Below are 12903 nucleotides of genomic sequence, written 5' to 3'. Positions count from 1 at the left end.
TGGGCAAAGGTGAAGATATTAGGCTCAAAAAAAGCCACTGGATCACCAGGAAATATTTAGGACGAGATGTGTAGCTGGAGGATCAGTGATCCTGACGTTGGTGGATCTTGCTGGTGGGCTAGCAGTTTCTGGCAGAACCTGCGCCCAGTCCAGTTGTCATCTTAACCCCTGCGACATTCTCTCTCTATATTTCATTTGTAAAGTAACAGGAATTTTTTTTTTTCTTTCAAATCTTATAAATTGGGGAACATAGTAGATGGATTTTAATTGTTACCAAACGATTGCTGTTTTTCGTTTTGTTTTCCGACCTAGTTGGAGAGCCTACACAAAGTAATCCCGTGCCTTTGACACAGAAAAAAACGCCGCCTGCCGCCACCTCTTCTCCTATGAGACGGAAACCGTGAGTCCATTTCAATCTCCTCCTTCTTGTATCGATCAGCGTATTTTTTTTATTGCACGCAATATGCATGTTGCTCGTCCATAATTATTACTTTTCTTTACTGTTGCAGAGAAGTTCAGAGGAGGAGGCGGATAGCTCCGCTGAGCTCAAGTGCTGCAGCACAAGATGACATTGGAGGAGACGGCGACGCTGTTACTGTGATCATCGATGATGACTTTCCTGTAAGTACAGTAGATGACATTTAAATTGGTGTTTTTTTTTAGTTTTTGTTCTTATTGTACAGTAAGTGTCCATTAACCTTTATCAGCATTGCCCATGCGGATTTTGTGGTTAGTCATTGTGTTCAAAATTATTAGTAAATAATCATACTGTAGGGTGCTAATAGGAGAGTAAAGAGGTCTAGCTTTTTTTTCTCTGTGCCAGCATTGGCTACTAGCACATTGCTTGCACAGGTGCCTACCATAATACAGAACCAATAATATTCACTGTGACAGGTTACCTTCGATGTGCACCAATGCCATTTAAGGTTCCTTTCTTAGTAGCACCTATGAACAGTACCCAGTTGGCAGACCCCCTTGCTAGGTGCTTATTTCAGTAGTTATGACAGCGCAGTCGGTATACAATCGGGAATCCGGCTGCCTTTATACCGGCAGCGGGCTTCCCGACTATCATATCCCGGCGAGGGATGAAATGCCTGACATTTCCCCGACGCCGGGAGACAGGCGCCCGGCATCCCGATCGAAGGGATGCTGGGTGCCGCGGGGGGGGGGGGGGGAGGGTTACCTTTAGGGCTTAGGGTTAGGCACCCCCCCCCGGGAGGGTTAGGGTTAGGCTAGGGGGAGGGAGGGTTAGGGTTATGCACCCCCAGGGGGGACTTAGGGTTAGGCACCCCCCCCCCCGGGGGACTTATGTTTAGGCAGCGGGGAAGGGGGGGGGGGGTTGGGGTTAGGCACTTGGGGGGGAGGTTAGGGTTAGGCACCCCTAAGGAGGGTTAGGTTAGTAGATACTTACTTTAGGACGATCGGGATTTCCAGCGCTGTCGGGCTTCCGCTGCCGGGAACTCTGCATCTGTCGGCCAGTCGCGGCCGGCAGTATTTCATACCGATTCCGCGCAGTCATCCTCTGACCCAGTGTTTCTCCTTCATCCACTAGGGGACACTGGAGCTTCATGACAGTGGGGTATAGATGGTGGGTTGAGTTGAGCCTGGCACTTTAAAAATCTACAAGTGTGACTGGCTCCTCCCCCTCTATGCCCCATCAGCCCCAGTTTTTAGAATGTGCCCGAGTAGAGCCGGTGCACAGGGGCTGTCTCCAGCCCTTAAGTATATATGTATTAATTTATAAAGAAGAAACAAGAGGACAGGCAGACTGTTAGCTGTGACAGAGCCGCCAGAGAGGGGACCACACGGCTACTGCAGCCTGTGTCCGGTCACCCTATGGAGGGGAGGCTGCCTTTTGGCAGTGAAGGAGTCATAAGACTCAGCGGGGCCCGCCACAGCTAACACTGGCTTGTGTCCGGGTCCCCGCTCTCCCCTCACAGCCCAGCGCTCTGGCCGCAGCAGCGATGTGAGTATGCACACCTCTCCTGTCTAGCAGGAGAGGTGAAAATAATTTGCTGGGGTTTTTTAACAGCGCGCGGCTGTCAGTGCCACGCTGGTGTTGCGGAAGAACACCAGCGCTGGCTGTTAGGTAGGCTCTGCAGAGGAAGCGGCGGTCCTACCTGTGCGTGCCGGTGCTTGTGTAAAGGCACCGGCACGTTAATCACTGGCGGCAGTCGTGCCGCTGGCCCCCGCGTGCGGATGGGATGCAGGGCTATGCCGCGCGCATATAATAGCGGCGGCCATTGACAAAAGGGGGTGGAGCTTATAGGCCCTCCTCCTCTTCCTCCTTCACTGCTGGGCTCGTTTGGCGCACTCTGAGAGGGAGTGGCGCCTCTGTAGAGCTAGAGCGGATCGGAGGGGAGAAGACTGAGCTTCTACAGGGGGTCTGTAATTACAGTAAGGTAGTTCACTACCTTCTGTTTTTTTTTATTGATCTGCTCCTCCCTTATATTGCACTGTCTGCCCCTGTTACTGAGCTGCATTATTATTGAAATTCTGCTCCTCCTATACTGCTCTGTCTGCATCCTGAGTAGCATTATTATTGAAATTCTGCTTCTCCCTATACTCCTTTTGCACTACTGAGTTGTACGTGGTGTCTGTCTGTGAGTGAATGATGACATCCAGAACAGAAAAAGCTGCTTCACAAAAGCTGTTTGCCTGCAGTAAGTGCAGGAAAAAATTTACCCATGCTCGCTCAGAAGGGTCTTCCCTGTGCGAGACGTGTGAAGCAGAGAGTGCTAGCACGCAGTCTGTCACTCCCTCCTTCATAAATAGTTTGGCAGGGGTCATGGCGGATCTTTCTTCTGAATTAGCCGCTTCCCGTAGGGAACGGGAGGCCGCCAGAGATCTACCTAGCACATCTCACCCTTCTTTTCTAGCAACAGAACTAGCGTGGGCTCAGAATTTAGTCCGCTCGGTGAATAGCCTTGCTCAGGTTATGGGTTCTGCGTCTAAAGCTCCTGAAGCTACGGTAAGTCGCTCATCTAAGAAGAGGGCTCTTCCGGCGGTTCTCCAGTCGGATGAGGACTCGGCAGCGGATCACTCGTCTCAGGAGGAAGGGGAGATGCTGGACGAATCAGACGTAGAGACTTACTCACAAGAACCTGAGGCAATGCAAGGTATTGATTCACTCATCCTAGCGGTGAGGGAAGTTCTTAAGATTTCTGGCCCGGAAGCTCCAGAATCGTTAGGAGACTCCTTGTTTGCCAGGTCACAGAAGATCGCTATCACATTCCCTGTTTCTCTCCAGTTGGACGAACAGATGACGGCAGCTTGGCAGAATCCGGACCGTAAATTCCAGATTCCTAAGCGTTTTTTCTCTCTTTACCCGTTTCCTGCCGAAAATAGAAAGAGGTGGGAGACCCCGCCACCTGTGGATTCTTCGGTTTCTCGGTTGTCAAAGAAGACCACGTTACCGGTTCCAGGAGCTACTACATTGAAGGAAACCTCAGAGCGGAGATTAGAAACCACTTTGAAATCCATTTATACGGCTGCAGGTGCTCTTCTCCGGCCGGCCTTGGTAGGATCTTGGGTCAACAAGGCTGTGGAAAAGTGGGCGGAACAATTGACTGAGGGTCTTAAATACAACACTCCGCGGGCAGATCTGATTACCTTGGCAGAACATATTCAGGAGTCTGCAGTATACTTAGGAGACGCCTCCAGAGATATCGGCCAGGTAGGCTCTAGGATTTCTGCTTCGGCGATCTCTGCTCGCCGGGCACTTTGGCTTCGTGCCTGGCAAGCGGATGCTGAGTCAGAGAGCAGTGGAAGCTCTTCCTTTCACAGGCGATATTTTATTTGGTCCAGAGCTGGACAAGTGGATCTCGCTGGCCACTGGAGGTAAGAGTACTTTTCTACCTTCATCAGCACCTCCTCCGCGTCGCTCGTTTAGGGGACCTTCATTTCGTTCCTTTCGAGCATCTGCAAGATTTCAGGGACGATCGCGAGGTTCGTCTTCAGCGTGGCGAGGAGGCCGGGCTAGAGGACGTCAAGCGACTAATGCCCGCCGTCCAGATCCCAAGCCAGCAGACAAGCCTGTGGCATGACGGGCTCCCATCCCATCTCGGAGATCCGAAGGTGGGGGCTCGCCTCCAGCGTTTCTCGGAGGTTTGGAGATGGACACTTGGGTTCGGAATCTGGTATCTCAGGGATACAAGATCGAGTTCGCTTTCACTCCTCCTGTGCGTTATTTTACAACAGGTTTGCCCGTCGATCCCTTGAAGCAACTAATTTTGCGTCAAGCGATCGAGAAACTTTTGCTGGCCGAGGTTCTGGTGGCGGTTCCCACTGCACAAAGACAACAAGGGTTTTACTCAAACCTTTTTGTGGTTCCGAAACCGGATGGGTCAGTCAGACCCATTCTGAATCTGAAATCCTTGAACCAGTATCTTTCATTTCACAGGTTCAAAATGGAGTCTCTCCATTCTGTCATTGCGGGACTAGAGGCAGGAGAGTTTCTGGTGTCGATCGATATCAAGGACGCCTATCTGCATGTCCCAATTTGGGTTCCTCACCAGGCTTTCCTCAGATTTGCCATCAAGGAAGCTCATTACCAGTTTCAGGCCCTGCCGTTCGGTCTCTCGTCAGCTCCCAGGGTATTCACCAAGGTGATGGCCGTCATGGTATCCCACTTGCGCTCTCGGGGGGTGACGATAGTTCCGTACCTAGACGATTTACTCATCAAGGCTCCAACGGCAGAAGTCCTTTTACACCAAGTGTCCCTTACACATCAGATTCTCATTCAACACGGATGGATTGTGAACTTCCAGAAGTCTCAGTTGATGCCGTCCCAGAGACTTCAGTTCCTAGGAATGATTCTAGACACTGTTCTGCTTCGTGTATTCTTGCCAAGGGACAAGGCCATAGCCATACAGGAGCTGGTTCGTTTGGTGCTCAGACCCAGGAAAGTGTCCGTGCATCTTTGCATCCGTCTCCTGGGAAAGATGGTGGCTTCCTTCGAGGCCATCCAATTCGGCAGATTTCACTCCAGAATTTTTCAACTGGATCTTCTGTCTCAATGGTCCGGGTCCCACCTACAGATGCATCGGCTGGTGCGTCTGTCTCCCCGGACCCGCATATCCTTGCTCTGGTGGCTTCGGACGGAGCATCTGTTAGCGGGTCGGCGCTTTGGAATTTGGAATTGGACCTTGGTCACCACGGACGCCAGCCTCCGCGGATGGGGAGCTGTGGTTCTGGGCAGTCACTTCCAGGGGCTTTGGTCGCAGCAGGAATCCCTCTTACCAATCAATGTTCTCGAACTGCGGGCAGTCTACAGAGCTTTGATACAGGCTGCTCCTCTGTTACGAGGACTTCCGGTTCGGATACAATCCGACAACGCCACTGCAGTGGCATACATAAATCGCCAAGGAGGAACCCGCAGTCGTCTGGCAATGAGAGAAGCCAGTCGCATCCTTCTGTGGGCAGAAAGACACGTAGAGGTAATTTCCGCAGTGTTTATTCCGGGAGTCGACAACTGGGAAGCGGACTACCTCAGTCGTCAGGATCTTCATCCCGGGGAGTGGTCCCTTCATCCCGAGGTCTTTCATCAATTGGTTTGCAGATGGGGGAAACCACAGATAGACCTGATGGCATCACGGATAAATCATCAACTACCCCTTTACTGCTCCAGGACCATGGATCCGGCAGCGGTGGGAGCAGATGCTTTACTGATCCCTTGCCCGTACAGCCTTGTGTACCTGTTCCCACCGTTTCCGCTTCTCCCTCGGATTCTCAAGCGGATCAAACGAGAGTCGTCCACCGTCATCCTAGTGGCTCCGGATTGGCCTCGTCGGGTTTGGTACTCCGATCTCTTATTCCTTCTGGCAGACGAACCTTGGCCTCTTCCGCTACGATCGGACCTTCTACAGCAGGGTCCATGTGTGTACCCAGATTTACGGCGGCTTCGTTTAACGGCGTGGCTATTGAGACCGCAATACTAAGAAGCCATGGTGTTCCTAGGTCGGTCATTCCTACCATGCTTAGGGCTAGAAAACCGGTAACATCAGCGCATTATCATCGCATTTGGAGGGCTTATATCTCCTGGTGTGAGGGTCGTGGATCTTCCACTTCCTCTTTTCATTTACCTCGTCTTCTTTTTCTTCAAAAAGGCCTTGATGCGGGCCTACGCTTGAGATCGCTTAAAGTGCAGATTTCTGCTCTTTCTATTTTTTTCCAGCGTCGCCTAGCTCTGATTCCGGAGGTTCAGACCTTTTTTCAAGGGGTACTTAGAATTCAGCCCCCCTTTGTGCCACCCACGGCTCCTTGGGACCTGAATCTTGTTTTATCTTTTCTTCAGTCATCCACCTTTGAGCCTTTGCAGGATGTGGAATTGAAGTATTTGACTTGGAAGATGATCCTTTTATTGGCCCTGGCTTCGGCCAGACGAGTGTCTGAACTTGGAGCCTTGTCCTGCCGTTCTCCTTGATTTTTCACGAAGATCGGGCGGAACTTCGTACCCGCCCTTCCTTTTTGCCCAAGGTGGTCTCGGGTTTTCATCTGAATCAGCCGATTGTAGTCCCAGCGTTGTCGGACTCTTCCGGGGATTCTCACTCTTTGGATGTGGTTCGGGCACTTCGCATTTATGTGGCCCGTACTGAGGGACTACGTAAATCAGAGGCTCTGTTCGTCCTTTATGATGCCAATCGGCGTGGTTGGCCTGCATCTAAGCAGACTTTGGCCAGGTGGATTCGTCTGACTATTCGTCAGGCATATGTTGCTTCTGCTCGACCACCGCCGGTATCCATTTCTGCGCATTCTACGCGCTCTGTGGGTACTTCTTGGGCGGCACGTAGAGGTGTCTCGGCTTCACAGCTTTGTAGAGCAGCTACGTGGTCTTCGGTTCATACTTTTGTACGTTTCTACAGATTTGACACTTTTGCGGCTTCTGCTTCAAATTTTGGTCGCAGTGTCTTGCAGGGCGTTCAGCACTCTCCCCCCCAGGAGGGTAGCTTTGGGACGTCCCCACTGTCATGAAGCTCCAGTGTCCCCTAGTGGATGAAGGAGAAAACAGGATTTTGGTACTTACCGTTAAATCCATTTCTCCGATTCCACAGGGGACACTGGACGCCCACCCAGTGCTTCTTGCCTGTTATCAATTACTTGTTCTGCTTCAGTTCTGTTGCAGTTTGGTCTGTTTTCGTTGTGTGACTGTTTATCACTGCAGCCTGCTGTGTTCTTGCAGTGTGTCAGTATGTTGGATTGTTTCTTTCCTGTTCTCCTTCTCTGTTCTTCAGTCTGTTCTCCGTCTCCTCTCGGGCTCAGTTCTTTAAAACTGGGGCTGATGGGGCATAGAGGGGGAGGAGCCAGTCACACTTGTAGATTTTTAAAGTGCCAGGCTCAACTCAACCCACCGTCTATACCCCACTGTCATGAAGCTCCAGTGTCCCCTGTGGAATCGGAGAAATGGATTTAAAGGTAAGTACCAAAATCCTGTTTTCCCGACCCCAGTATTCAGGGACGGTACCCGGTCAGAATGCTGACTGGTTCAGAATGTCGTCATGGACAGTACGTAAAATGTTAATGTCGACACCAGGATGTCAACAGTGCATTTGTGTTATTTTTAGGGTTAGGCTAAAATATGCAAAAAGAACCCTGTATGTTGACATTCTAGTTAATGTTGACATTTTGCTTATCTACATTCTGACTGTTGACATTCAGAACCAGTCGACATTCTGAATGTTGACTCTTTATGCTACACCCCTTGGGGACCCCTTCAGGGCCTTTTTCCAGATTTCCTCTTTATGTGCGAGGATGGGCTTACTTTGTCACCGTGTTAGGGTTTGGCTTTACAGATTCGTCTTGGGGCTCATTTTACATTCAGTAACCTTCCTCTAACTGGTATTCTTCTACTACCTGACACTCACTGACTATGGGCCGTGTTCAGATTGGAGCGAAAAGCCGTTTTCGCATGTTTTTGGCGCAAACTTTTCGCCGATGTCATTTTCGCCTGTTTTTATTTTACTCCGTATTCAATTTGGAAGACTTTTCGCCTAGACGGAAAGTCAGTTCAATGTAATAGGCGGAAAAGTTTCGCCTATGAATAGCAGGCGGAAAAAAGTGCAGAATTGGGGTTTTGGGGTGCAACGTTGCGGGAACCCCCGTGCAGCCTTCAGACAATCCCCCAAAGGTATACTGTGTCAAAAAATAAAAAAATAAACACTTAAGAACACCCCAAAAAAATCACTTTTATTTTGGGGGCGAAAAAAGAATTGTTGGGGTACAAAGTTGAAAACTAGCGAACTTGACTCTGGGGGGGTCCCCAAGTATGCCCCAGGTGTTTTTTTCATTGCAGGGGCTTGCGGCAGGTGGATTTTTCACGATTTTTTTCAAGTTAACTTTAGCAACATTAAAATATGCTGACCCCCATTTTCAAGTACCCCAAATTTGCTGGGATAAGTTATTTTCTGAAAAAAAACCTCCTGAATACTATTCTGCATCACTTTTATACAAAAACGCTATTTAGCAGCTATTCAGCCCGTTTAAAAACACCAAATACCTTCAGCAAGCCAAGCCATAGTGAACCCCCATGTCAGAGCATCTTTTGGGGGGTGTCAGAATGATTTCCCCAAATCTGAAAGGACTTTCCGCTTGTTTCAGTTTCGCCAGGTCCCGTTTTCGCCTACTTTCAAATTGAATACGGCGATACGCGGACACGCGATACTTTTCCGCCTGCAAAACAGGCGAAGTAGGCGAAAAGTCCAGGAGGCGAAAAAGTATCGCAGCTCAGCTCAAATTGAATACGGGCCTATGTCATAGAAGAGTGAAGCTAATGGAAGTGGTTCTGCTGTTCCCTGATACTCCAGTGGTCGCAGCAGCCTAAATACAGTCACTACCCTTCTGTCACAATTTGCTTCTGTTGTGTTCAGCCTCCCACGGCTGCCTCCTCCAATCCCTTGCAGTTCCTCATGTGCTAATTCTTCACAGATTATCCACAAAGGCAAAGCTTGCTTGTTTGTGCTTGTGACATTTTTATTACTGTAGTAGCCAGTTCATCGCGCTGGGGCAGCGCTCTCAACTGCATCTGCCCCAAAGAGTATTTGGGCGCGGTGTTTAGATCCCTACAGTTACATAATTACACACCAAAGTCTCCATGTTGTACATTAGCCTACTGGCAGGTAGGAAGTAACCACACAAAACTTCTTCTGTTTTCAGCAAATGGTTATAGAGACTGCCAGGGAAAAGATTTTGAGCAACAAAAGTCTTCAAGAGAAATTGGCCGAGAATATTAACAGGTTCCTTGTAAGGTAGGTGATGGATATTCTCAGTCCATGCACAAATGTTAAATGACCACAAAAACATCTAAATTGACATTTTCACCTGATATATGCTGCTCCTTTACACCAATGTCATCAAGATTGGTGTGTGCACCATTATTGTACTAATGGTTTCTCTTATCCGCATGTTTGTATTACCTAAAGCATTCATGTGTGTATGTATACAGTCAGGTAGTTACAGGAAGTAACTGTTAGCACTACACACAGTAGGTCTACAATAGAAGGAAGAGGGTCTTTATACAGAAACACAGCTAAGCTTGCCACGGAACAAAGAGACATATGGAATGGGGTAGAAAGGGTATCTGGATAGTAGATCGACAATGTAAAGGTCAACAGTCAATGGGTCGACATGCAAAAGGGTGGCATGTTCAGATGATCAACACCTTTTCATGGTTTTTAGGCAACTGGAGGGGAGGGTTAGGCACCAGGGGGAGGGTTAGGGGTAGGCACTAGGGGGTGGTTAGGATTAGGTTTAAATTACAGAGAGAAAAAAATCCCATGTGTCGACATTTTGTCCCTGTCCACCTTTTGCGTCAACCGGTACATTGTCAATTTTTTTTTTTTTTTATACCACACCCACTGGAAAGTGCTTTTCTTAAAAACATCACTACTTCTGACTGTATACTGGCATTTATAATGACCAATCACAACACCTTTTTATTTAATGGAGGCAATGAGTACAAATTAGCCAGCGTCAGAGTGGGCTACAGAGCAATCATGTGGGTTGAATGGCTGAAGTGCTACATATTCACAAGTAATTGTAATGAATTTAATATGACGCTGCACAACATTCAGCACCGGTTTTCTGCACCATTTATAAATTAATGCAGAATTGATTTAAATAAAATGAAAGGGCACATGACATCCTATATGGCCTGGAATTCACACCCTGTTATTTTTTTTTTTTTTTCCCCCCCCTAGTGACTCTGCTTCACAATCTTCTAAACAGGGAGATGGAACAGCCGGTGAGCATGACCCTTCCATCGATGAGATCCTTGGCCTCCAGGTTGGTTTTATAAGTCCTGGCATTTGGTAGGCTTTTTATTATTTTTGTGTTTCCCTATTATAATTGGCAGCACGGTTGGTGTAATGGTTAGCATTACCGTCTCACAGAACTGAAAGCTTGAGTTCGTTTCCCACCCATGGCCCCAACTGTATGGAGTTTGGGAATTTTTTATTTATTAGGAATTGTACCTAGGTTAGTGTTCTGTTTCCTTTAGGGTGGAGAGATACACATGTCAGAGGAGGCGGTACATGATATATTGGAACAGACAGTGCTGGACCCAGACTTCCAGGAGTTCTTTGATTTGTTAGATTATGGTAAGTCTTTATGGTTATCCTGAACAGCTCTTGTGTCTTGGAAGACAACTAATGGTATCTACAAACTTTGTACATGTAGTTACTGATCTTTAGTGCTATGACCAATTTGTGTTTTGACAGTTAGGTTTGCTGTTCTTTATGCTAAAGCAGATTTTAAAACATGTTGCGTAAACCATTTCTTTTGGATTGAGTGACCCATAGCATACACGATTTCCAGATCTGTTAACTGGTATATTTTTAAGTATGGTTTATAACCATGTAGACCTGTTGTTGAAAATGTCTTGTCTTACAATTCGGTACTAGATACATCCAAGGTACCAAAGAACCCTTCTCGTGACCCTGCAGCCCAAAACACTGATGCTAAGAATAATGTGTCCGGAAAAGGAACGAAACAAGATGCTGTAGAAGGATCACTTGAAATGGAAGTTGGTGAGTAATGTTTTATTCAACTCTTTTTTTTTTTTTTTTCTCTGGCATCCAATCTGCTGGACAGTGAATAGAGGACGCTATTCCAGTTTGTATACTGCAGGGGCGGGGAACCTTTTTTTCTGCTGAGGGCCATTTTGATATGTATAACATTATTTGCGGGCCCGGTGCAGACCACGCCCCCTCCATGTGATGTCACGCGGGGCCACACTCGCCAGTGATTACAGCAATGCCCGGAGCATCCTAAGGATGCTTCAGGGAGCTGTAAGGCAGCGGTATGACCAGGTGGCACTGCTGCATAGATTCTGGCTCCAGGGTGCCATTCTAGGCATCCTGTAAGCCAGATGAGGCTAGCAGAAAAAAAGCTCAGAGGGCCAGACAAAATGATTCCGGGGACCTTATATGGCCCCCGGGCCTGAGGTTCCCCATCCCTGGTATACTGCCTCCTCTAAATCCCATTGTGCTAAGCACCTTAGGGGTTTTTTTTTGTGCCCAAGGAGTTGGCACCATTTTACTTGTCTTTCCACTATTATCCTGGAATTGCAGAGTACAGGTCCTGATTTTTGCTGGTGGGGGCAGGCTTAGGAACGCTTTTCTGAGCTCTGTCTGCCGCACTTGCCCCTTTTTGTTTTTGGATGTAGGTTATTCAGCCGTGTGTTGGTGAGTGACCGGGGGAACTCTAGGCACCCGCCAGGACTGCTGTTCCTAGAGCTAGTGACTGGAACAGTTTTGCAGCCCCATCTCTCTCAATGCCACAGTCCCTACTTCGGCTGCTCAGTACGTTAATTCCTGGTTCTGCAGCTAAGTGTGCTCCAGCCTCCCAGACCTCGATCCTAACAGCCTACTCGGTGTGGGAAATAACAGCCAGCATGGATTGAGACGAGAGAACATCCGCTCAGTGGCCCTGATTCAGAGCGCTCACTCTGAATCAGGGCCGGTCTTTTTTTTTTTTTTTTTTTTTTTTTTACAACGGCCTCCTGACCACCCACAGCTATAGCGAGCGGCCATGATGATGGTCGCGATGGGCAAGACCATCGCGACCATCGGGCTTGCGACGAGACCATTGTGGTAGGGTCTCATGGCCACAAGCCCCAGAGAGCTTTTGGCTCAAACAGAGCCGAAAGCTCTCCCACTGACATTACTTGTGATGCCCTTGGGGCCGCCCCCAGATAGTAGGCGTTCTCATGGGAACGCATCCATCTGGGCAACCACCCCCCCCCCCCCCCGGCCCGCCCACCGAAGGGGGCGTGCCGTCACTCAACATCGACAGCACACCCCCTTTGGTACAAGACCCGGAGCGACGGGTTGCCTGCCGCTATCCGGATCTCGCGCATGACGGAGCCGGCTCCGTCGTGCGCATGCGCTCTGGGCCACCATCGACCCGGTTGCGAGCGCTCAGCACTTGCGACCGGGTCTGAATCAGGCCCAGTGTTTGCTGTGTTCAAACAGTGAGAAGTCAGGCAGTGTGGCGGTGAGGCCCCTAGTGTCAGATGATGACCACTTTCATACAGATTCCCACGTTCTATGTGGGAATTGGTATTGAAATTGAGACTTGTCAATGGTATACTGTCCACATTCAGAATGGCTCCATTTCAAATGTTGACATTCGTAACTTCTAAGGAAGTTGGGACTCTTGGTCAATCCAGCGGCCCTGGAAGGTTATCTGCACCCTAGCTCTGATGCTGGCGTCTATCGGAAGTATAGTCCACTCCTGAGTGATGAATCCACCACAGGAGGGAGTGATGAGTCTCCGGAGATAATGTTATCAACTGGGACTTGATCTGAACGTGAGATCCTGTCCACCTAGTCAGAAGTTCCGATATAAAGGTCACAAAATTGATGATGTAAAAGACCTGATCAATAAAATAACATCAGGCATAAAATC

At 48.8% G+C, this 12903-nt stretch overlaps 1 protein-coding gene across 1 annotated transcript in view; it reads left to right on the top strand.

Moving 5' to 3' along the window:
- Nucleotides 1-12903, top strand: part of NPAT (nuclear protein, coactivator of histone transcription) — a 45972-nt gene that overhangs the window by 15128 nt on the left and 17941 nt on the right. The window contains exons 7-12 of the mRNA XM_088456759.1: nucleotides 313-400; nucleotides 510-621; nucleotides 9151-9242; nucleotides 10194-10278; nucleotides 10493-10592; nucleotides 10896-11021. Of these exons, the coding sequence (XP_088312885.1) occupies nucleotides 313-400; nucleotides 510-621; nucleotides 9151-9242; nucleotides 10194-10278; nucleotides 10493-10592; nucleotides 10896-11021 (603 nt within the window). The remainder of the gene's footprint in view (nucleotides 1-312; nucleotides 401-509; nucleotides 622-9150; nucleotides 9243-10193; nucleotides 10279-10492; nucleotides 10593-10895; nucleotides 11022-12903) is intronic.

Source organism: Taudactylus pleione, unplaced genomic scaffold, assembly GCF_031769625.1.
Source record: "Taudactylus pleione unplaced genomic scaffold, aTauple2 ptg000711l, whole genome shotgun sequence".
Classification (NCBI taxonomy): domain Eukaryota; kingdom Metazoa; phylum Chordata; class Amphibia; order Anura; family Myobatrachidae; genus Taudactylus; species Taudactylus pleione.
The sequence above is the reverse complement of the archived record's forward strand: the minus strand, read 5'-3'. Positions and strand labels throughout refer to the sequence as shown.